The sequence below is a fragment of the Carlito syrichta genome, unplaced genomic scaffold (genome assembly GCF_000164805.1).
Source record: "Carlito syrichta isolate Samal-C Ts95f unplaced genomic scaffold, Tarsius_syrichta-2.0.1 Scaffold310619, whole genome shotgun sequence".
NCBI classification, from domain to species: domain Eukaryota; kingdom Metazoa; phylum Chordata; class Mammalia; order Primates; family Tarsiidae; genus Carlito; species Carlito syrichta.
This window is the reverse complement of record NW_007254715.1, coordinates 653987-680107: the sequence shown is the minus strand read 5'-3', so window position 1 is coordinate 680107 and position 26121 is coordinate 653987. Positions and strand designations below refer to the sequence as shown.

General features: G+C 34.3%; 1 protein-coding gene across 8 annotated transcripts in view; it reads left to right on the top strand.

The window, feature by feature from the left end:
• ESRRG (estrogen related receptor gamma) overlaps nt 1-26121 on the top strand; it is a 442062-nt gene that overhangs the window by 209898 nt on the left and 206043 nt on the right. The window contains exons 1-3 of one of the 8 annotated variants that reach the window (XM_008068384.2): nt 4064-4292; nt 12238-12413; nt 12840-12958. The exons of 3 other annotated variants lie outside the window; for them this stretch is intronic. Coding sequence is in view for 1 of the 5 variants with exons in the window: in XM_021717729.1 (XP_021573404.1) it covers nt 4237-4292 (56 nt within the window). In the remaining 4 variants the exon portion in view is untranslated. Of the gene's footprint in view, nt 1-3913; nt 4297-12237; nt 12414-12839; nt 12959-19222; nt 19351-26121 lie in introns of those variants that run through there. 4 more of the 8 variants (XM_021717731.1, XM_021717730.1, XM_021717732.1 and 1 more) reach the window with 4 other exon arrangements.

Below are 26121 nucleotides of genomic sequence, written 5' to 3'. Positions count from 1 at the left end.
AAGCACAATAGAAGTTCCAATTTGCAGATGAGGAAACGAGGGACAATAGATAAGCGAGATGACCCTGGTTTCTAGGTTTCCTTGCTTGTCATTTAAGATTATTTTCCCAGGGATATTCTTTGGGCATTTTCTTGTGGAGTTAAAGATAGTAGTTTGTAATAGTCTTAGTTTGCTTTCTGTGGTATGCTCTATTATACTATACATGCTATATCAAAGACAGCAGGGAAAATGGTTCAAAAAGTTAAACAGCTTTTCAAAGATTTCATGATCTTCAGGAAAGATTTGTAAAGGTGGATTACAAGGCAGTTTGAAAAATCTAAATTTGTTATGCCTTATTTAGTTTTAAATATTTAACAAATGACAAATGTACAGTATAAAATCAAAGTCTGCTTCAAATGTGACAATGATAAATGCTAAACATTTTAATACAGATTAATCCTGCTAATTTTCAGGAAAGGAAAATAGGAGCTAAAAATAGCTATTAACATGCAATAATAGCAAGACTAAGCATTTCTCATCACCTTTTAGCAACATAATTCACTGTTAGAATGTTTCAGAAAGTGATTCTGACTCAAATACAGTAAAATTTCTGGTATATACAACACTCAGGAATCTACCTTTTGTTTCCAGTTGAGTTTTGCTTGTTGCCATTCTGTTCATTCAAATGGAAATGAAGTATATTCTCTGCTTGGTATCTGTGCATGAGTTGAGAACTGAGAATGGAGTTGTTTGGATATTTGTGACTTCATTGTTTAATGAAGAAAAGATTAAAACTATGCATAGACTGAGAGCCTGATGCATAATAGACTGGTATTAATTAATTTATTAATATTCTTTGTGAAATAGTCGTGAGAGATCCTTTTGTTTGGTTCACTTTTTCCTGATTTGGGTAGACTCCTTGTGGTAAGATTGTGAAGTGTGTAGACTGATTAGCTATATATGTTTATTCTAGGCTGTTTATTTGTTGTTGTTGTTTTTTCAAATCCTTTGCAGTTGAGATTTTTGAAGATTTAAGCTCAATATTACTCATGGTGTGTTTATTTCTTATGATTAGCCATTTTTTTTTCTATCAAGCGAGAAAGCTCTGTGACTAGAATGTTCTTGAGATGACTGAGCTGTTTGTTTATAAAATATTCTGAAAGCTGTTTCACAAGTTTAGTGAAGTAGATACTATTTTAAATTTCAAATGGGTTAAATTGGATTCAAGACAGTAAGTACAATCTTAGGTCCTTGACTTGTACTGGTGACACTTTGATTCCAAGGGGAAAACATCCAGTTCTACAAACCTAGTACACTTCTGGTCACTTAGAAAGCAGCAAGCTCAGTGAACACTGCATCTTGTGTAGATGAAATATGGTTAGTGAAAGATCAGTAGGGACGATGCTGTGTCTGTTTGTACATGCACCGCTGTGAGCACAGGGAAAAGACTTATGCGTGAGTCTAAATATGTTTAAAAATATACACCAATGAAATAAAATATTTAATAATGAGGGCAAATAAGTACCCAAAGGGATATAAGAAAATTATGGGAAATAAAAGATCACTTCTATGAAATGTGGTGACTTAAGGTCCATCAGTAAATAGACTACAAATCTTGTTTTTAAAAAGCCATTTCAAAGGAGTAATAAACAGGTTCTGTCACAGCATGATAATGCAAAGAAACTGAATATAGTATAGGAATCTTCTGCATAGGTGCAAAATCGGAATACATTTGTTTAGTACATTAAGATGCATTGAGTACATTAAATAATAATTTTATTTTAAGGAAATATCCCTAAACAAAAATAAGGAGGAAGGGGTTTTTTTGGTTTATCTTTTGAAAAATGTGTACAATTGAATCTATTAATAACCTTGAGAATATTAGTTTATTCAGAAATCAGGATAGTAGTCATATGAACCAAAGAATTTTCTGTCTTTGTGATGTGGTATTAGCTTCCATATTTCTTTTATTGTATTTTAGGAAAATCAAGTTTCTTTTTTAAAATGTCTTTTTATTTATTTTTTAATTGTCAAATGATTACATGTCTCATTTTAGATTGAATAGACAAATCTTTTTTTTTTCCCTTGGTGTCTGCTGAATGCTTGAATTTTCTTCTACATCTCAAAGCTCTTTTAATTCACTGCTCACAACCAAATTTACATCTTAATTGCAGAGTTCACATTTAACAATATAGACAGCATAATGCTACTGGTAATTAAGCTTTTACTACCTGCTTTTATACAGTATTCTCAGGCATAGTTTTTGCTATGTGAGTTCTGAGCTAGAAACTTGTAAGCATTTAGACCACAAATAAAAGAAATCAGGCCCATGTTTTGATATAGTTAAATACAAGGCAGGAAAATTGCTTTTTTCTGTGGGGGGACCAAATGATGTCTGTCATTTTTATATTCTGAATTTTAATGTGGCTGTTCTATTTTGGTGTTTTGTTTTTAAAAGACCTAGAAAATTTGAGAGGGTTGAGAGAGTTGAGTCCTAATTTAGTGAATTTAACACACGATAATATCTAATTTATTTTGAACTAAAAAATTATACTATTTCTATCATGTAAGACTTAAGATGTAAAAGGTTGGTAAGCAGTAGAGCTGAATTATATCAAAATTGTGAGTTTTTCACTCTCCATAAGGTAGCAGTTATCTCTTTGCCATAAATAGCTGTTATCTATTCCAATGTACATTTGCTAGTATAAAAAAAATCCTATAGTTTAAAATAGGACCTAAGCAAACTCTTTGTTATATGGAAATTAAAAACATACTATTCACTTATTGTAGAAGGAAAAATACCCTTTTCCATTTATATGCTGCTTTTTAACACTTTTGATTGAGAATTCTTAGTTTTATAAATTATATTTGTTTGAGATTAGTTCTTATAGTGACCAGACTGTGTGCTGGTTTGCAAAATGTTTGGGGGTTTATTTTTTTTTAAGCATATAGGGTGCATTATGTATACAAATAAGTATGTTGCATTTTATTTGACAGCTGGATGTTTGGGGTAAAATCATATATATGCATATATATTTTTCAGTTTGGAAGTTTGTACTGAAATAAGTGTACGTTTAGTAATGCTCTCCCTACAAAAAAGAAATTGCAATTTTTTTTTTTTGGTCAAAATTTGTTGAGCTAGATTTATATATGCGATTTACCCCACAGCCCCCAGTGTACCAACCCTGAAACTGAAGAAGCCAGTTTGTCCTGCAGTTGTTCACCTCTGTTTTGAAAAGCTATGTATTGTGCATCTATATGTAGAGAGACATCTATATGTAGAAATGTTGACACATAAAATTTAGGCAATCTCTCAAATTGCACTGATGCACTATATCCTCTTCTGTAGTTGTGCAAAACGGCGTCCCACCTCAGAGACGATGATCCCAGTTCACATGCTCGAACAATTGAGAGGCATATCTTTTATTTATTTTTTTAAGTGCCCACTATACGTCAGGAAAGCAGGAAAAGACATGACCACGAAGAAATGAGAAAGTACAGCGCCAAATAAGAAGCAGTCCCCGGTGTAATAAAACAACAGACAACGGCAGGACAAACTTAATTCTCTACCTTCCGCAGAATCCTTTCCCAAATTAATTGAGAGTCTGCGTGAGTTCTTCCGTTCCAGGCAAAATAGATCTTAGGTTAGAAACCAGAGACAGATTCCTCCAGTGCTTAGAGAGTTAAGTTAGTTATATTTCTTTTGTAGCTTCTGAGAAAGAGAGAGAGACGAGTAGACGAGAGAGACGAGAGAGAGAGAGAGAGAGAGAGAGAGAGAGAGAGAGAGAGAGAGAGAGAGAGAGAGAGAGAGAGAGAGAGAGAAACACGAAAGAAAGAAAGAAAGAAAGAAAAAAAACCCGAGAGTGTCTACTGGGAGCGTTTCGATCGCTCGTGTCTCCGCTCCCTTTCCTCTGCCCGCTCTCAGTTTCCAGCCCCCTTCGGCTCTGCACCCTGCCTACCTGCCTGGCTCCTCTCGTTCCGTGCAGCCTCCCGTCGCCTCCCTCCTGATTGGGCAGAGGCCCCCCAATCGGCTGCGCGGCTGGGCCGGTGGGACTGCATATGTAAAGCCCTACTTCATATTAATAAGCTCCAATCGGGGCTTTAAGTCCTTGATTAGGAGAGTGTGAGAGCTTTGGTCCCAACTGGCTGTGCCTATAGGCTTGTCACTAGGAGAACATTTGTGTTAATTGCACTGTGCTCTGTCAAGGAAACTTTGATTTATAGCTGGGGTGCACAAATAATGGTTGCCGGTCGCACATGGATTCGGTAGAACTTTGCCTTCCTGAATCTTTTTCCCTGCACTACGAGGAAGAGTAGGTACCTTTTTTCTTTCCTTTTGAAACTCGCCGTGGGGGTGCGGGTGTGGGGGGTGGACAGAATGTATCTTTGCACAATGATTCAGGTAATGCCCTGGGTATTTTGTGTGCACGAGTGCTTGTTTGTCTGTCTTGTGCCTTTTGTGTTGAGGGTGATCTCCTAATTCAGTAAGTCGAGAATTGTTCTCTGACTACAATGTTACCTTTGAGGCAAAGCTCAGTGACTGTCAGTAAAACAGCTGTGTGACAGTCACTTCTTATTCAGGTGCTAAGAATAGGCACTTGGCACAAATGCTTAGTGAACTGTTAAAATGCATCTTTTACTAGGACCCATTTTCCCAAGGAAAGATGTTTTAAAATACAATATTCAAAATGATTTATACTATTGAGTGCCTCTTATGTATTTGCAGTTTGACAGATATTTTCAGGTCCCTGTCATTTCTTACCATGCAGAGTTAGAGGCACAATTGCACATTTACTAATTCTCCTTCAGAGAACAATTTAAAAACTAGCCCTATGCAATTCAGGGCTAGAATAATGTTATTTGCATGGCTAGCATTAAGTCAGCACTTAACTGACAAATCAGTCCATTAAGTAACATGAGATTTTCACACATTATAAATATTTAAGGGGGAAAAAAACTAAAGAAGAAACACTAGTGACTTTAAAATGTTTCCCTTAAATAGACACTGTTCAGATTGTGGATTTGTTTCATTTAGTGTGTCCAGAAAATATGAAAAAGTACTTTTGTTTTTACATGTAGTTTAATTAGTATTTATGAACATATTTATGCACATGGAAATATATATTTGGATTACTAAAGGTTGGGGGAAGTGAGTGAGGGGTAGGAGAAGTAAATTAGGCATTTTTGTGTAAATGAGAGGTCATAAACTTAATTTCAACCCACTGTTAAGATAAAATATTAGACTATCACAAGAGCTGACACTGGTTTATCTTTCTTTCTGTTGAGTCAGTTATATTGCTTTGCTTTCACATTACAGTAATACCAACTGTTATCATTCTGAAAAGAGTGCTTTTGGCAAACACTGCTCTCACTAGATTGTAAAGAAAATCTAAAACTCTAGAAGATGAGGTAGTGCATTATAGGTAAATGTCCACTAGCTGTCCTTACTGACTGCATATTGCATTGCTTTATAATTAAGTAAGAGATGAAAAGTGACTTGCAGTCTCAGTGGCTGCTTGTGTGTGTTTGAGCATGTGTGTGTGTGTGTGTGTGTGTGTGTGTGTGTGTTTGTGTGTGTGTTTGTGTATGCATGCTCGCGCACACACACACACTCACACAGGGAATATTAGTCAAGAGATGGATTCAGGAGGAACTGAAAGATTGTAAGGCTGTGCTTGCGTCAGTTTGAAACACTCAAGGGAAGAAACAACCTTAAGATGTGTGAAAATAAAAATGAAAAATAAACAAAGGTAGGACTGCCCACTCAAGTGCAGTTTGAAGGTTAGTGCACCTGGGGCTGTAGAATTGAGAGTTTAAAATGCCTTCATGTCAGGAAGAATGCCTTATCCAAGCTCACCCAGATTCTGAACTTTCTCTAGTAAATAAATAAACAAAACAAACTTTAAAAATCCCCAGAGGCTTCTTTCTGAAGTAGTTTCCTTGAATTTAACTTCTTATAGCTAATTTGAATAATTCGTTTAGATAAGCCTCTTAAGGCAGATGCATTTAAATGAAATCAAGGCACATGTCCTTTTGGCTTTGGCGCAAGATTCAAACTAGCTTTCTTTTTGGCTTCATTAAAAGTCATCTTTTAAAAATACAGATTTATTGTCTGGATGCAGTTCTGATGGTTACGTGGTTCACTGGACAGACAGAAAGATCTAATGCTAAGCAACGCATCTGCCTCTCTGTCTCAATTAATAAACCACAGAATTTATACATGCTATTAATATTCATAGTAATTGTACTGGGCTAAACCCCATCACGTGTGTATATACATAGAAATGAAACCAGAGTTATGCAGTTTCAGAGGAAAATATTGGAAAATCTCTACTTTGGAGGCTGTTAAAAAGATTCATACAATTTATTGACCACCGTTAAGAGAGCTTAAAATGTTAACCTCTAACTATGTATTTTTTTTATTTTAGGAAGTGTGCCAGCACATTAAAGAACATAATACTTGAAAGCTTGTTTCACATTTAATAGCAGTAATAGCTGATAGCATAAATAGATGAAAATAATATATCTGCTCATTTTGACATATGTGTCAGTCTAATCATTCTAAATGAGTGTGCTCATCACATGAATCCCTTTCAACCTCTGATTAAAATGTAACATTGACTACAGGATTATAGAGCGGACTTAATTTTACTGACTGTTTTAACAGTTGTCACAGCTGTTGGAAGAAGGAAAGGCAATTGAAACAGTCCAAAACAGACAAGGCGAGGAGGGAACAGTTTAGTAAATTTCAGCCTGATCACTGAAACCCAGCTCTGAAAATTTAAGTTATGTGTTTTAAGATTTCTGTTTGGAGCTACACAAGTTTTATTTTGTGTAGTTCACTCTTTCTGCTTAGGGTTTTGATTTTTTTCACTGCCTCATCTCTCCTTATTAAAAGCTACACTAAACTGAAATGCAACTATCCCAAAGTAATACCATCGTGTCAAATTATAGGGGATAAAAATAGACAGAAAGGAAAAAAATTATACATTAACAATAACAACAACAAAAAAGCCTAAATCAGAGTGGACGCTATTTTTTAAGGAAAGATAAGAGCTTGCCCAAGTCACTTTAGATGTAATATTATTTGAGAACTATGAACAAACACTTTTATTTTTCCAAGAAAGAATACTCAAACTCTAGACTTTGGGCTCATGTGACTTTTTTTCTTGTTTTTTTTTTTTTCCCTCTATAAATCTTGAAAACACCTGCAGCCTTAAAAGTAGGTGGTGTAGGTGGGCTTTTCAGATGATTTCTTTGTAAATTACTGGAAGTGACAACCAGCCGCAATTAGAAATGTGCATTCTGGAGCTGTAGAGTCTCGTACCTTTGCCCATCACATCACTAAAGTGAACAAATTCATTCTTTTTTTCTAAAAATTAAATAACAATTGTACATGTCCCAAACCATACATAGTTTAAACAGTCAGATGATGTATATTATGTAACGTATGATTTTCTCCTTGAAGTAAGCAAAAAAAGTGTTCCTGAGTTAATGGAATAAATGTTGAATGGGAGTGGTGAATAAATGATGGCACCCCAGGTTTCACTAGCCCTTTGTGTCAGGGTATTTATTTGTGTATTACCCTAGACACATTTGGTGCTAAGTTTAGAAATTCTCCTTTTACAGAAAGGGCTGAAAAAACAGCTTTTCATTTCCTGGGTAGAGGTAAGGGTGATAGTGTTGGCTGTTTCTTCTTATAGTGATGGTTTCTCATCTTAATGTGTTTATGGCACTGCTGCTTTATTTACTGAGCCTAGTGTGTTGCAGCGGTAATTAACCCATGTTATTAGCAAAGCCCTTGTGGATATCCATTAATTCTCTTGCATGGATGATCATTTTTCTAGTGTTTTCCCCCAATAAAGTATCATTGTTCTTTAAAAAAAATTTTCTAAATTGACGGCCTTTGATATATTTCTTTGATTTAATCTGACCTGTAATATATATTGGCCATCTTTGGTAATGTAATTCAGCTTTTAAAAATGCTAATAGAAGCAGAACGAAAGATTTTTTTTCAAAGTAAAAAAAGAAATAAAAATTTAAGGTTTAAAAAGAAAATAATGCAGGAAATCAGCTTTAACTCTAAATGTTCCAGATCTTAGAATTTGTAACAATATGTGTCTTTGAGGTCTTTTAATCAGTTTTTTACTTAGTTAATAACACTTTAGGTATTTTTGTAAAATATTGAGCCAGCAGAAAAATACTTGTGCTTCCCGTGCTGAAAAAAGATAAGGACCATCTCATTAGCCGGGCCATACTTTTGCAATTAATTTTAGATACCTGGTGCTATTCATCAAAGAGGGCAGCTAACTTCTCTATGATTCTATTTAACAATACTTTCACAATACCTCACTCCTGCAAGACTTACAGACAAAGAAATCGTTCTTTTGGAAGGTAGGCATAATACCCAATCTGAAGTCCATATCACTTGTGAAAAATTCCTCAACATTTGTTTTAGCCTAGTGACTAAACAAAATATTTCTTTGTCTTACTTGTAAAATGATGTTCAGCATTGAAGGTTTTGCTTTATATTATTTTGTAAAAATAAAATACATGCATATGGTTGATACCTTTTCATACAAGTGGCAATTAATAGCAATTATTTCTTTTAAACCAATTAATATCAAATGAACTCTTTAGAATCACCCATCAAGCTTTTAGAAATAAGAGGAGAGCATTTGAAGTATCTCAGTAGAACTTTAAAGTCACAGCAGCAGATATAAGCTTTGCTCTGAATTCCGCTTCATAGCAAATTCATGGGAGAGAGAAACAATACAATGTTGATCTGTTATAAGTGCATATGAGCTACGGCCCTAGCCTGCTCTCTGGAAAAAATCTTTGATTACACTGGCCCAGTTTGTTCAGTTTTTATCTCTTTTACATCCACTGGCATTGTATTAAATTGTCATTGTCCTAAAGCACATGAGATAGAAATGAATTGCAGTTCTCTACATTCTCTGACAGTGAAATATTTAGCCTCTCTTTCTCCAATCATACTTATGTGTGTATTTGATAGTGCAGGGATGACACCAGGCATCTCTGCCGCTTGACATTTCTTCTTACTGCGTTTTGTATGTTTTTCCACTGATTGTTATTTTTATAGCCATGTATATATGAATATACATGATCTATACCATTATTAATAAAGAAGCACACATATGGCACCTTAAAATCCAAAGCAGTCAATAGGATTCACAGGAGTGTGTTTGTGTGCACATATAGTATGCATGTGAAATACACAACTATATGGGAGGAGGTATATATGTAGAATATAAACTAGTGAGAGTGTTCATGTACATATATTTAATAAAGTAGATCTCAAGTATTATCCTAAGCAGTTAGTTGCCAGCTAAATTTGCCAGGTATGATTTTAACCTGGAATAAGTATTTCAGGTATTTACCAAGTCTAATTTCAAACTGAATTGATTTATTTACTATATATTATATAAGTAGCAGGTAACTTAATAAATAAATTTCTGATTAAAAATTTTTAAAATTATTGTCATTCATGTATTCAATATCTAGAAATCATAAATAATTTGTAAAATAGGAAATAAACTCCTGATATTAAATGCATAATTTAATAGTTTGGGCCCATATCCAAGAAACAATTTAAAATTAGCTCTTGGCTACATTCTTTTCTTACACCATTGGGCCTGACAAATATATCTTAATCTAAAGCATGATAGCTTTCAAACAAATGCAAAATAAGAATGTCATTTGTCTGCACTACAAAAATATGTCATTTGCTTTTGGGGGCTAAAAAAGTAAATATATTAAATTAATAAGTATTATATTTCTATAAAGTACATTGCAGACTTCAGAATTATTTAATTTTATTTTAAGCGGTAAGTTTGAAGGTTTGTGATTTTACTTAGTAAATCTGAATGAGTGTTGAGAGAAGAACCCTTATAAATTTCTCTTTCTATTCTTATCTTGTTCTAATTCATATCCTTGTTTAAATTTCTAGATTCATTGCCTATCTTTGCTTATATAAAACTTTAACAAATTTATGGTTACTGTGTTTAAAAAAAAAAAAAAATCCTGCTAACTGCTTCTTTATGCCAATCCATCAGATCAAAGTTAGCTCCTTTATTATCTGAGGTAGTAAGTGACAACCTTTTGAAGGATTTACCTGGTCTTTTATTCTTGCTTCAGGTTCATTTTAGACTTGTATTTTCTAAGGTCTAGGAAACCTCAGCTAATAATAATGTCCTTTCAGAGTTTTAGCAAACACATCTTTCCACTCTACTTTTTATTTCCAGAAGTGCCAGATGTTTCCTTTTGTCTGATTACGACAATATTTTTCATTATTTTCCAAATGTATGTTCTAATCAATTATCTAGTATTTTCCAAATGTATTTTCTATTCAATTATGCAAATCCATTGAATTGAGAGGGTTTAGATTTGGTGAGTGTTGTAAATATGTATGTATATACACACTTTCCCTCATAATTTTTTAAAAATATTTTTAAATGTTTGGAGGAAAATTGCTTTTTATGTTTTTGATTTCTTCAAATGATGTGCCACTTTAATTTATGGCAATGCATATATATTTGGGTGGTAACTCACTAAGGTAAAACAGTGAAAGAGAAGGTCCAGTTTTAAAGAAATTGACTTCTCACTTATCAATTAAAGTTTATTTCCATATACTGGCATAGATCTATATGTGCATTTGAGTAGAGCTGTATAATATACAACACTAATCAATAGAAATACAACCAATGATTACCTGGAATTCTTTTCACACAATATGGTAAGTGAAAGCATTCAGTTTTGGCATTTAAAATTTATTAAATTGCTAAAACTCAAGGGGAACCTACTTATGATTAGATTACATTCTGAAAAAAGAACTTAAGCGTAAATTTATATTTTAATTATAAAAAATTTATATTTTAATTTATAAAAAACATTCTCCTGTCATATACATTCTTCTTATATTGCTTTGAGTGAAGCAAAATTGTATGTATACTTATCATTCTCGTTGGAAGTACATATTATATGTAATGTTTTGGCAAGACTTACCTAGCCCAAGAAAACAAATTAATATTGGGCATACTGAAGGCTGTCAGGCATATCAGAGATGTGTCAATTTAACTTTGCTTCATCATATACCTCAGTTGGCTAAGATGGTACTAAATAAAAAGAAAGCTATCAATAATTTATCATATTATATCAGAGATTGATGGCTAGTATAAGTGTAATAAAAACCAGCTTGCTTGCTTACTTCTCTTTAAAAGCTATCTGTATGAATACAGATAGCATAGATAATAAGGAGCATATTAACAAAAAAGATAAAACTTAAGCTCATTCAAAGCTTTTTACTACCTTGAAAGGAATATGGGATTAGGAAAAAAATCTCTGAAGTGGTGAACCTCAGTTGCTCAATTTGTGAAGGAAAGCAAAACTTAAAGATATGAAGAATCAGAGGGAGCATGGGTATTCACTTTTAACAGGGGACATCTCTTTTTGTTGCACTTTGCATGCATTTTCTGGAGAAGGAAATCTGCTTTCTTTTTGTAAGACTAATTCAAAAGTCAAGAACTTTTGCACAGAAAATAAGCAGAAGCACTGTAAATTCCTTTTTTCTCCATGATCAGAATGATTATCTTTGTAAATGATAATTCCATTTTCATCAGCTCTAGAAGGATTTTACTCATTTTTAATAGCTTTTGAGAATTTGAACAAAGGACTTGTTAAATAATGTATTTCCTTTTCTTTTCATATTCACAATGTGAGTTAAATATTTTAAAAGATATACTTTTCAAGGCAGTTAATATATGACAGTATTTATAAGAATTTGTTTTGCTTTGAAAAGAATGGTAAATGTGTATTAAACATATATCCAAAATTACATCCAGAGTTAGCACAAGTAGCAGATCATATGAAAACTTATGGAGACTGTGCTCATTTAAGAGAAAAAAACTTTAACTATGAGGTTGTTCAATTGATTGTCTTTTGCCCTCCATAATTTCAAATTATCATAGTATTTTGACTTCTCCAAAAATGGTCATGTTAAATTGTATTTGCTTTTTCCATAAATGAAAGAACATTCTGATAATGGTTTCTTTACAGCCATTAATCTATTAAAACAGATCAAATATTTTGAAGAGGAATACCCGTAGCCAACTGTCATGACCAAAGAAAGGAAAGATATATATGGTTGATGAGAACCATATCTTTTTCCTATGAGAAGGTGACTGTATACAGTTGGTGCTGGCTTTGATGAAATGACAGAAGCATCCCTTTTATCCATAGACTTGAATGAGACCTGCCTCATCAGTCATGAGATCATAGTGTCACAGATGGAAAAGCAACCATCAGCTGAATTGTACTGAACTACACACTTGGCTAATTCATCTTATTGCTCTACACATCTAAAGGAAGGCTCCTTCTGTTCTTGGAGTATAGACAGCATCAGGAGTTGGGCTCAGGTGGGAGCATGTGGCCGCCTTTTTCTGTTCTCTCCTAACCATTCAGCAAAGGGAGGTGAGGAACAAATGGACAATTTATGCACAGAAACTCAGAGATTTTTTCCTGGTGTCAGGAATTTGTTGTTAGTTATTCAAGTAAATTTCAGATTTGTTTTATATTCTAGAAATGTCATTGTTACCTTTCATGCTCCAAAGTACTTACCCATAAATGATTAGGTGTGTCTCAATTCGTATGAGCCATGAACTAGTTTAAGCATTTTTAAATAGAAATGGAGAACAGATCATCTATTTATATTAATCTGGATGATGACTCTTTTTTCATACCTTTATATTGAACTATTCAGTTGGTTAAGTCTGAAGAATAAGAAAAATAATAAGAGGTTAAAAACTCAAATTGTATTTTTTTATTTCTTTATTTCCTTATAGTGAACAAAACTTTAATGTCTAGAGCATTTATGAGGGTTTTAATGATTGGAAAATCTATCCTGAGAATGTGGTCACCATATGTGACAGCCTTGCTTTCTATCTTGTCTTCAGTTTATTGGGTAAGTTCGGTGAATTGTCTATTGTCTTCCTTTGCTTACACTATAGAACCTCTCTGCTTCCACACTGAGATAACCTGAAATGTGGGGGGGAATATCTGCTCAGTTCTAAAACATTTTCCTGAATACCTTCCCCTCCTCAAACCCAGCTCTATTTTCTTGAAATCTGTTTCTGTCCATGTTTTCCTAAAGGATCGTTTACTTTGGTAAAAGGTAAGTGTATGATCTTCATCCATATTTGCATACAGAGTACACTTTATTTTCCCTTTGAATTCTAAAGAGATTGTCTTCAACTTTTTATATTTGTTTTTCTTTTTCTGTCTGTTTGTTGTGCATTCTAGTTGAGTGCTTTTATAGTGTTTTCTTGATTGTTGTCAGTTTGGGATACTTGCGGCTGACATTTTTGTTAAGTTAATGTCACAGCAAAAAAACCTATGGCAAACTGGAATCTGGCTATAGTGCATAGAAGATACAACTTATGTTTGATTGTGTGTAAATACAGTTAGTTAGTTGGGGGTTTATCAGATAGCTTGGCAGAAAGAGAGAGGAGCAGTACAAACTGTTTTCAGTAACTATGCTGTTCATACACCTGATAAGATTGAAAGAGCTTTTCGAAATGCTGATAGGCTTTGAATAAGAAAAGAATAATCACTTCTACTGGCACCAGCTTATCGGGAATGAAGTAAAATGCCAACACTTTTACATTAGCAAAAGTAAATGTTTTAGACACTCTGTGCCTTTTCTCATTCAAGTTAAACAGGAGGGGTGCTTTTGAGTGTGTTGTAATGAATAGAAGGATTTATTACCTTGACTAAATTATAGGTGAATATGTTGATAAAGGAACCCTCAGCATCAACAGCAGTTTCTTTGATAAGCAGGTGCATCTCTGCTGTACGTTCTCTGGAGAAATTAAATACTCCTTTTTCCACTCCAATTCTATTAAACATCATTTCTGATGTTAGAAGATCAGTTATGTCCCATGTCAATTGTGTCTCCTTGTTTTTCCAGCAGATGGGTGACAGGCATTTGAAACTTATCAAACTTGTAAAATACTGGTGTGCTGTGGCTAAATAACTTAGGGCATCTGCAAGTTTATATTAGTTGTATTGAACTACTAAACTCCTACAAAAGAAATTGTTTTTTACAAGAATGAAGTGAGATTAATTATAAATTTGGGATACTTTAGTGAAAAGATTAATGTATTTGTCCAGGTAATAGTCTATTTTAAAGTACCTCTCGTTAAAAAAAGAGATACTGGTATTGTTCTTCAATATAAACCATTAACTTTCCCAGTTCTACCATTTTCTCTTCTTTATAATTTGACGCCTACAAATAATTTGGCGTATTCAGATTTGATAAATGATAGTGCAAGAGCAGATTGATTGATTTTGGATTACTATTGATTACTCTCAATGAGATCACTGTGACACACTCGAATCAATAGTATTCGATTAAGCAAGGCACCACCGTTCTATACATTCAGCAGCAGTGGGGAATTCAGGAACAGAATGTTCACAAGCTGATAAATTGACAAAGCGTTCAGCTTTAAATAGCCCTTTGTTCAGCACTAGTTCCTTAAAATATATTTCATTGGAAAGTTCGTTTTTGCAACTCGGGACCTTTCGGTAGAAGAAAGGTCATCGGTTTAAGGTTTATTAAATTTTAACTAAAAACAACTGGGCTCCATTTGGGTGTAAAATAATTTAAGTACTTACTGCAGGCAACCTTCATGCTTTTGAGCTGTTGCTCAAAGGTTTCATTCTTTCATGAAGATGTCAATTGTAAACATAAAAATGCATCACTGGAAATGTAATGGTTTAAGATTCAAACTGAAATAAAAATTCCTGCCTGAGGAAAGCACTATAATCAAAATAAGGTGGTCTTAACTTTCTTCAGAGGTGGGCAAGCTTAGGAGCAGCTCTGGGAGACAGCGGCAGGTAGAACACCTTGATCAAGCACACAACTTCTTACATTTTTTCCCTTCTTATCTGAGGGTATTCATCATGTAGCCAATACTACATGCAAAACACTAAATATCATTTGATCTGAAAGCTGCTACAACGGCTGATACGCTGGAATCTTTTTGTCCTGAGTAAACTCACAAAGTCGCTGGGGAAAAAAAGCATTCATGTCTCAAGTCCTTTAGTCAAGGCTAAGATTTTCTATCATATTCCATCATTGTACAGTCTTAGTACTTAGAATGAAGCATTTCCTCTTACATTATATGGCATTGCTAAGTGGCTTCTCAAAAAGGTGAGCCTTATTGTAAACACGTCATTGAATATCCAAATGTTCTAACATGCAAAACACTTGATTTCAAATGAACTTTTGACTACTGGGACTTGTGGACTCAAGACCTTAATAGGTTCAAGTCTTAAAATATACTTAGATAAGTTCTCTCATTTTGACATTAATTTGAAAAAATAAACTAGACATTGCTTTCTCAGAGAATATCAATAGGAAAGTCAAGTTTGAAATAATAAAATTCCCTGACAAAACATCAGGCTTTTTTGAATGAAAGTTAGGTACTAGAATTCTAATCATATTAAGCTGAACCATAGGAAATTGCCATTTTGCAGGTCAAAAATTGGTCAAATATCAGTCATTTAATAAGATTCAATACAATGATTGGATTTATTTCTATATTGTTCATATTCCATAATCAATTAGATATGAGGGATGCAAGAATTTTTTATCTACAATTATGATGGGTATAATATTATTTTTAGTAACTACTTTTTGTCTTTAACACCATTAAAGAGTTGCCAAATATAAAGTGTGGTGCACACTGAAAAGTATGCATTTGTCTCATATATCTCCTGTGGTTGCTGAGCTGTTTCTGAGAATCCGTGTCATTTTTTCACCTGCTGAGGAAGACCATGCCACAAACATGAGAGTAGCTTCATCAGAAGAGGAAACGCTACTGACTCCCCAAAAAGAACATACTGCTAAGGATACATAGTTTGAAAATGAATTGGGGAAAAAAGATGCATACACCTCAAGTATTTCATCCTCACCTTGATTCGTTAAGAGAACCTTAATATGCTAGTTAGCGCTTTGTGCTTCCCCCAGAGGAGTATTAAAACTGTGCTCTGTTAAATCTGTGCACCACTGTGCAGGAGGCAGCTGCAGAACTCCCCGAGTTAGCAGTGGAACCTGGGATGCTTTATTGACTATTGCAGTCAGGAAATGTGCTTCAGGAGATGTCACCAAATGGTCCCAGAGCCACCGTTTGACCCCCCAGATGTGCGGCTCATGTTTGAGCTGTCCTCTGCTGGTCAATAGAAGTATTTTGTGCCCACCTGCGGGCAGAGCCTGGCTCCCAGTGAGGAAGGAAATTGGCTCTGTTTGTAGGTGGAGGGAGGGGCTCTGATGCCACCACCGGAAATGTCAGCACAAAGTGCATCTTGACTTAGGGTCACATCAGGACTCGGTAAGTTTTTTTGCTCTGGGTAAGCGCACGACAGCTTACATCTTGTTTGGGAGAGAAGGAGGGTGGGCATCGTTTACTGAAACTTGATTGAGCGAGTGCCTCTGCCTGGTCCCACTGTCAGTCTTGGAGTTTTCCCTTAGTAGTGCATTTCCCCCCTGTCTGTGCGCTGAATTTGATTTATTGCTGGTACTAAGATCAAAAAAGAAATCATTCCTTTTGATGTTTGCTATTAGGTGCATGCAGTGCAGGGGGCGGGTGTGGGAGGAGAGTAGTCAGCATACACAGTCACTGTCCTGGCCACACTGTGGCCACTGATGGCAGAATGTATTTATTCTCTGCTCATTTTGAATGCAACGTTCTATGATTAGAGAGGTCAACCGTGAAGGATTTTAAGTTAATAATTACGTTTGTTTTATGTATAGATTCTTTTGGTAAGGATTCAAAGTGGTAATTCGCATGTACACTTGATTAAAATAGCATTTTTTTTACTGTATTTGCATCAATTTACCAAAAGACATAAAAAGCTCAGGAATATAAGTAACCCAATGGGATTCTTCCTCCTTTCAGAAAAAAAATAAAAAAGCTATTGGTTGCATTTTTGGTGGGTTGGCAAACTTGGGACATCAGAGCCTTATTTGCAAATGAGAGGAAAGATCTTGTGGGGGCCACTTCGCTTGTGTTTTGGACCCTGAGCACGCTTTGTTTCCAGCTCTGTACAGTAGCTTTTGTCCGGCTTCTCAGTTAGTGGGATTTCTCGGAGCAGCATGAGCCCCAGCCCATCAGCAGGCTGCTAGTCAGCAGCAGGTGTGAACAACATAAAACAGGATTAACACTGAACCAAAGTGTGTACTAAAAACAGAACCCCTGCCTTGTTTTCTGAAAGATGCAGGACTGGAAGATAGAAGCCACTCTGGACTTGTACCCTCCTTGTTTACTAAACAGTGTTCAATGGGCTATATAAATGGCTCTGTTTAGATCCAGAGAAGGCCATGTACGCATTCTCTCTCTCTTTTAAACTATAAACTCAACACTTATGTAGAAAAGTCTTCTAAGACTTTCAGAAGGGAAAATAACAACAACAAAAATTGGGTAAATCTTGAGCCAGGATTGCACATTAATATTGCAAAGATAGTGTCCTTACTTACAAATTAAAAGTTGATAGTCATTTGGTGTGTTGTATTTCCCATTCTAAAAATTATTATTACTTGGTTTAGTCTAAGATATTATTTGTGCTTAATTATGTGACTTAATATATATTTTCACCAAGATAGGTAAACCACAAAGTAAAATAATTAATTTCATTACAGATTATACATTCCCTGCCCCTCCCCCCCATTTTTTTCTTAATCAGCAATACCTATATAGGAACAAGAAAGCCAGCAAAAAAAAAAAAAAAAAAAAAAAAAAAAGTTAAAAATGGGAATTTATGGCATTTGAGTAACTTTGTTGATATTTTGTTTGGGAAAGAGATAGTTGCCATTTAAAAGTATGCTTCTCTTTTTAAATTAAACTAATTCTAGTATATATTGTATATTAGATTAACATTTGGATATATGTTTTCTTTATTAGTTTAGACTGACATATATTTTAAAATGTTGAGACTTAGTCACATCCAGGCAGAGACTGAAATAAGGAAATAATATAATTAGAGAAATTGCATTTATATATTATATATATATCTGTACACACACACAGTAGTTCTTTTTTGAACACAGGCAAATGTAGTTTTTTTGGCATGTTTATGATTTCTAATACTCCAAAAATATGTTTAAATGTAGACATTTATATAAGATGGATCTGTTTGAGAATATTATATATACTTCTTTACTAAAAGAACACTATTAAAATTGTGTTTATAATTCTCTGATTTCTAATACTCCAAAAATATGTTTAAATGTAGACATTTATATAAGATGGATCTGTTTGAGAATATTATATATACTTCTTTACTAAAAGAACACTATTAAAATTGTGTTTATAATTCTCTTCAGCAGCATCTTGGTAATATACATTACCTTTATTATCTTTATATTCAAGACTTGAATTGTAATTACATACTTATTTTTTCACCGTTTGCCCATACTTGCAGATTTTTATTTTTAAAATGGCTATTTTTTCTGTGACTTTGCTACTAATTTTATTTCAGAAAAATAGTGTCTGCCAGTTTTATTGTGACAAGTTTTAACACACTTGAATATACCAAGAGTAAAGTCATGAACTATATAAGTTCTAAAAATTATGTTTTAGTTCAACAGTGACTATCTAAAAAAGTTATTTTAATACTAGTGCCTTCTTGTATATTTTTCCCTAAGAAATTTCTATTCTTTTCTGTTTAGTATTTTTAAGTGTTCTCTGTTTTGTACTGTAATTAGGTTGTGGGTAAATAGCTTAATGGTAGTTAATGAAATCAGACTTAGAAGATATCAGTTTAAAATTGATTTCGAAATGTCTTCTTTATAACCAACTCTCTGGTGTCAAATTGATCCTTATAGTAACTTCTCACATTGCATCAAAAAGGATTACATGCATTCCTTTGCAATTTTTAAAAATCATTAGAGTTATCAATTTAGTGCATTAAACTGCATTTTCTCCATCATTCATTCAAAATATTTGACTATGTACAGGCATTGTCGTACTAATATCCTAAAATAAATGGTAAGAACAAATGAGTGCATACAAAACATTGACAAATGGGACTTTTCATACCTAAGTCTCCAATTTAAATGAGGGTCAGTCTTCAGAAAATACATTCAGGAATTTAGGTAACGGTAGTTTTACATGAAATTTCGGCATATTGAAGCTTCCATTCTGACTTTCTGGTTTTGGCTTTTTAGAACTGATTTGAAATTAGCATCATGAGCACAATTAGGAATTGTACTTTTAGACCCTGAGTATCGCAATGCCGTGATTGGAATCTTGGAACAGTCAAGTCTAGTCTTGCCTGTCCTCCTTCAGCTAAAAAGTGAGCCGGATTTTCCTTCTTTGTGAAGCCTTTGATTACTAAAGTTGCCAGTAACTCTTAAAGTACTCGAAATTACTTGGTTTTTTTTACACTAGTAATGAAAGGGGAAAATGCTTTAAAAGGTCATGAAAGAGAATATGTTTACCAGGTTGTAGGGAAAGCAAGGAGGATTTATTTGAACTCTAGAAGGTTTATGTTGTTTGACTTTGAGGGAAAGGTTTGAATTAGTAAACGAATCCTAATCAAAGTAAATGACTACTAAAAGGTAGTTTTTATAAGAAAACCTTGCCCTTAATCTTGCGATAATCTCATAGCTATTGTCTTTGTTCAACATTCCTGCAAAACTGCCCGGTAGAGTTACCAAAAGCCTAGAATTTCAATTTGCCTGAGGACTCAAAGATTGAATTCAAAGCAGTTCTGTTTGTAGCATCTCTTCCGTGGATGCATTTTATTTAAGTGTGTTATTTGTTTATTTGAAGATACAGATTGGTTTGCTTCAGGTCATTAAAATTATTGTCTTTCACATTTTTAGATGTTTATAATTAGGTGATTAGTGAAGTTAGGCAATAAGATTTATATTGGCATCAGTTAGGTTTATAGAAGAATTAAAATCATGGTATCATGGTACCATTGCCAGTCGGAATATGCCAGAAATATCTCGGGAGAGTTTTTGTCAAGTGTTTATGCTCAATTAAAATTTATACTACATGTTACTGAGTGCCCGTCTCATGATAGCTTGGCATCATGATGTTGCAAGTTTCCAATTGCAAGTGATGTGCGATGCAATTTTTTGGTGTTCTAGTACTATAGGATTACAAACTTTGGAAGGGAAATGCCACGCTTTTAGAAATGACACTAGAAATATGAGATGAGGAACTGTCTCAGCTTGGGCATAGCCAATATTTTTTGCAACACCCAAAGGCTGTAAACATATGGTTTTTGTCTCCTCCACTCCATATATGCAAAGGACAGCTTACCTTTACGTAAGCACTGCAGACATGAGCTGAGTCATCTCACCTGTTTTTGCTTTTGCTTCGTTTGTGTTTTTTTGCGAAATATTTGTGAAGATGCTTTTTTCCTTCATAGTCTTCCTGACTTTTCCCACGTCATTCCTCTTGAATTTTCTTCAATTGTAAGAACTGAGGTGGAATGCTTAAAATTGAATCATCCTTCTTTATGCATAGTGCCAGAATACCTTCCAAAACCCTCTCCGTGATAAACTCACTAACAAAGCAACAACATAAAACATTGGGGGTTACTGGGGGTGGGAGGGCAAGGAGGATGAGGGCAGCTGGTAATTTGTGATTTCTCTCGTGTTGCATGTAAAGGATTTGCCAGTGCCCCACTTCCACCCCACCCCCAAACTACACAACGCTCAGTGTTAGGATGATGATAATGTACCTGGAAGGAAAAGGCAGCCCATGCCCAGGCAGGCAGCATCAGACAGGGCGCCTTGCCATCTGCCCCACCTGCTGCATTCGTGAGTCCATCTGGTGACTGCAATAGCTCATTGTAGACCTCTTCTGAGGAACATTCGGGCTGAAAAGCAGGCAGTGTGAATTATTTAGGTAGCTAGTATAAATAAATAGGAGGAAAGAAGAAGAGTAACAATCTAAAAGAACTTGATACTCCCTTAGTCCTGGGTGCTTTGGAATGTTTTAAAGCATGAAAGCGTTCGATTTACATATAGATTTAGATGTATAGATCATTGTGCAGATTACAAACCAATGAGTTTTATCTAGATTTAGATAATGCTCAGCCTATTTTGCACTTAAAATATGGCCAGTTTCAGGTAGGGAATCTTTGGGACTTTCAACCTAAGTGTAACTGATGAGATGTAATATTCTTAGGTGCTTATTTAGCAGAAATAAAACAACTGTGTGTCTTTTCAGAAACAGTTTCTTTTTTAAAGGGAATAACACATTTCACTTTTTAGTGAATTATAATTTATATAGATTTTATCCTTTTTTTCTACTAGGTATAAAAAATGAGAAAATCATTTCTATGTTAATTTTATTTGTATATGTGGCCAGTCAAAATATTTCAGTTAGCTACTCTGTACAAAGCATTGCTCTTGAGTCAATATGCACATTAATATATACTATTACTTGAAAGTCTTCAAACATAGCAATCTCTGTATAACTGTGTGTTTTGTGTCTAGATAAACCACATGGACAGGTACAAAAGTCCTAAGAATTACTTGATTAATACAAAAAAAAGAAATATTTAAAGAAATTGTAAACTGGGGTCAAATAAGTCATTTATACTGAAATAAACTGTTGAAATAAGGCATGTTTAAACAAAATTTTCTTATAGAATTATTGGTATCATTTTGAATTTAACAGGATAGGTTTACAAGGCTATAATTTTCTTTGAAGTCTAGGAAAGAGCTAATTTGTATACAAATGATTATAAATTGTAAATGAAGGTTTAGAACTATGAATGGAATTGGTAGCATCTAGACTTTAAGCAAACTATTTTCTTTCTTTAGATTCATTTAGAGGATAATAACATTTTGGAGTGTAGGTAGGAGCTTCATTTAAATTATAATTTTTAAAATCTTTTGTTTTACATTGTAGATGAATACATATATGTGGATAATGTTATATATTATATCTAGAATGTTTATTTTTTAACTGACAATCCTATGACAGGGCCATGAAAAAGAGCATGTGTTTCTTTCCTCTGCTTCTATATGCACAGAAGGGCGTGTGATGTTTTGTACTTTAGAATAGACTAGATTTTTAGGGTTAATTTACTCTATCCTACTTAACTTAATTCAGTTGCGAAGTAAATTTAGTAGATCTGCTTTTTTGAGCTAGGAAAGTGCTAGCCTTCATTTAAATAAGCAACATCTATATGAAGAGAACATGCATGAAAATGAATCACACTGCTAATTCAAAAGGTAACCCTTTTCATTTTTTTTCAAATAAAATAATTTCTATTTTAGGAAAATTTATTTATACCCAGTTTCTTCCAAAAAAGTCTTTGAGATGCTTCCTTTTTATCTGCATTTGAAGCCATTTTCCAGAACCAAATAAAATATTTGTTTTCAGCCAAGAAATGCTAATATCAAAAGGCATTCAATAAAATTCAGGTGAGTTAGACATGACTGAGCATTTCTTGCTTCCAGTCTCTTGTTTGGCCCCACACTTTCTCCTTTGACACCCAACTCTCTCTTCTCGGCTCCCTATAAACAACAATCCCCGTCCCAACACAACTGTCCCACCCAGCTTTGAAAACATGCTGTTTAAACAAAAGAAAACAAAACTATTGTCTGTTTCTTTGTACTTAAAAAAAAGCAAAAAAAAAAAAAAAAAAACCACAAAACTACATTTATACAAAATTTGTAGCAAGGACCTTTACTTATTCTTCTTAAGTTATCTTTTCCTGGAAAGCAGTCAGTTTCTCATAGAGTTACTTGATACTGTTTGCTACTCTAGTTAGGCAAAAAAGGACAAGGTTGACAGAGACATAACCTAATTAAAAGTAACCTGTACATATTAGTGGTCGTGGTTTAACTACAAGAACGGGAATTGACTCAATGTTTAATTGATAACTTCAGGAAACATTTGTAAGTATTTCGAGGTTCCTTAGATGTCCAAAGTAATGAAGTGTGTTGGAATTTTTTTTTTTTTTTTTTTTTTTTTGAGTTGGGAGTCTCTGACTGAAGTGCAGTGGCACATTCATGGGTACTTCAGCCTCAACCTGCTAAGGTCAGACGATCCTTCTGCCTCAGCCTTCCAAGTAGCTAGAACTACAGGCATGCACAAACATACCTGGCTAATTTTTTGATTTATCGTTAGAGACAGGTCTTTCCAAGTTGCCTAGGCTGGTCTCAAACCCGTGGACACAGATAGTCCTCTTGTCTCCGGCTCCGAAAGTGCTGGAATACAGGCGTGAGCCACCTTGCCAGGCTAGAAAATTTTAAACTGTTATCTGTATAAGAACATTTAAGCTTTTTATTTATTACCTTAATTGCTTTGTATTCACCATGAATGCTGTGCTCATTTTCTAAAGTTTTTTTATTTAAGAAATACTGACAGGAGACTTCCTGAGCACTGTTTTTTCTCCTTTAGTATTCTTTTTATTTTTAAATTATATAAATAGAGACAGGGGCTTGCTGTGTTACCCAGGCTGATCTCTAACTCCTGGTCTCAAATGATTCTTTCACCTCGGCCTCCCAAAGTGCTGAGATTACAGGGGTGAAACACCACACCTAGCCTCCTTTTTATTCTGCTATATTATGGTATTAGAACTTCTCTGATTGAATCTGAATAGGACCAGAATAATTCACATGCATTTGATTGCATCAAATCATGTGTTTCTGTGAACTTTGCCTAGAATATGTAATAACTTGCATTATCCTAAGGTCACATTTGTTTCTATAGGGGAAGTCTGGAGTAGGTTTATTTCCATAAGATGGCAATGGAAACTTAGCAAATGAACATGAATCAGCACATTGTACTTGTGAACATCTCTTTTTAGCATTTTACAGATTTCTTCCTTCTCCCTCTCTCATAAGACTAGAGAATCTATAATCTGGATGTAAATTTTATTTTTATTTGATCAATATTTTTATTGAAAGACATGAGTATCAGTTTTTAAAGAAAGCTGTGTGCCCAAATATTTGTCAGAATTTTAAACGGGATATTTTGTAATTTGTCAAGGAGATACCCAGAAGGAAATTAATTGTGTTACTACTTTCTTTAAGAATGCTGACTTTATAATTATGTGGTAAATTGGTAAGTCTAATTGTTTCATTAAAAACAAAATAAACAAAATGAATTTTAATAAAAATCTTTGTGTAATACATTATATATTTCAAAAGTAAGTCTCTTTTAAATGGTTCTTCTTGAAATTTGCCATTGACAGTTTCATCAAATCAGCTATATTTATGGTAGGCTAGCTACTTTAAATACTGCTCTCTAATAGCAGTTATGGTGTTATTAATTATATGGGAGATGTAGCAAATAGTAGCATCCTTGTTGCTTCTTAATAGCCTCTCATAAAGAACTTCATTATCCCATTCATAGCAAAGAAGAAGAATGCAGTAATAAATCATGGGAATTTTTATGACTTCCTAAGTGGAGAGGTAAGGTGACCATTTGGGGTTTTCCCCAAAGCAAGGCTAATAAACAAAATAGTATTTACTTAAGTAGTAAAGACAGCATGAACTGGTCATCTTTTGTTTTGGGATGTCACAACTGGTACAGGCATGATATTAGATTTCCTTAAACCTATAGATTAAAACCTAATCGTATTTGGTAGGAGAGAACCCATGGTAAGGGAGGAGACAGTTCTGCTAAAAGCTAACAGAAGGAGCAGCATTTGTGCATAAAGAGGTGAAGCAGTTAAGAGAACTCTATCAGGGCCTTTCTGTACCATTTCCAATCAAGAGCTCACAAAATGTCAGACTGTTCATCTCAGGGTCATAGAGTGAGGGTCATATTGGATGCAGGTTTTAAAAATAATGTACTTTATTTTGGGAAGCAAGATAGTATAGTACAAACTATGAGTTGGAAAGTCAGAGAAATTTATGCTGCTGTTTAAAATGTGTTAAGTCTAGTGATCTCATAAAATAGCTACCAAATAATGCTTGGCAAGAGTGGGCACTCAATAAATATTTCATGCCCCCTCCCAACTTTGCTTTTAATAATGGCGTTGTTAGTAGTAGAAGTAAAGTACAAAACTGAGATTTCACTTCTCAAAGCCAAATTAGCTTCTTACCTCAACCGACAAATTTTGAAGTCGAAATGAGTCATAATAAGGATTAGTCAGGGAAGCTTGAATTGAACCTATTTCTCCTGCACGTGTGACTCCTTATCAGTCTCTACTAATAATTGCTGGATTCACTTTCTGAAATTAGCAAAGGGGAAAGCAGGGTAAAGGCAGAAACCTACCAACTTGCTGACTTCTTCCCTGCCTAGAATGTTAGGGTAAGAATAGGACTATAAAAATATAATATTTAATTATTATTATTAAGGAAAATATAGACGTAAAACTGTGAATCATCTATGAACAGTACCAAAGGAGAAAGCATAGATTCTAGCAGATTACCCTGAGGTTAAATGTTGAAGAAGTTCTGTTATCTTCAGTTTCTCTAAGCTTTTGAAATGCATAAAAATACCTGTCTTTTATGTTAATCCAGTAAACAATACTATCTGGCTCAGATGTTGGGAGTCCCTAAAAGTCTTGTTAACAGCAGTGTGAGAGGCCAGCTTGTATTTTTAAGAGTATGAGCATATATGCCTGTGCGTGTGCGTGTGCGTTTGCGTGTGCGTGTGCGTGTGCGTGTGTGTGTGTGTGTGTGTGTGTGTGTGTGTGTGTGTGTGTGTCTGGGAGATGGTGTTTAATCAGTTTCAGGTGAGTTTCTTGAAGGAAGGGTTAAACCAACTGATTGTGCTGATTTTACCCTCCTGTGGTGATATTTTATTCATCTGATAAAATGCTAGGAAAGTGATTAATTTGTCAGGGGAACATCTTGTTACTGTAAATTTGCTGAGTGTGTAATAAAATTTCCATAACACAGATGGGAAAGTGAAGATTTTTAGAAACTGAAATAGCCACAGCCTTCCTGTATTTCCATCAGTTTATTTTTACTCAGATATCTCCCTTTAAAGACAACTGTTTCACAAGACTTCCAGCTTAATAGTCAAGTGAGGCATCTGAGCTACTGAGGTTAAAGGAAAAAAAAAAAAAGAAAGAAAGGAGGGAGTATAATGGAAGTAGCAAAGATGAGGTGGTAGATGTTGATGCTTCGTTCTTTCT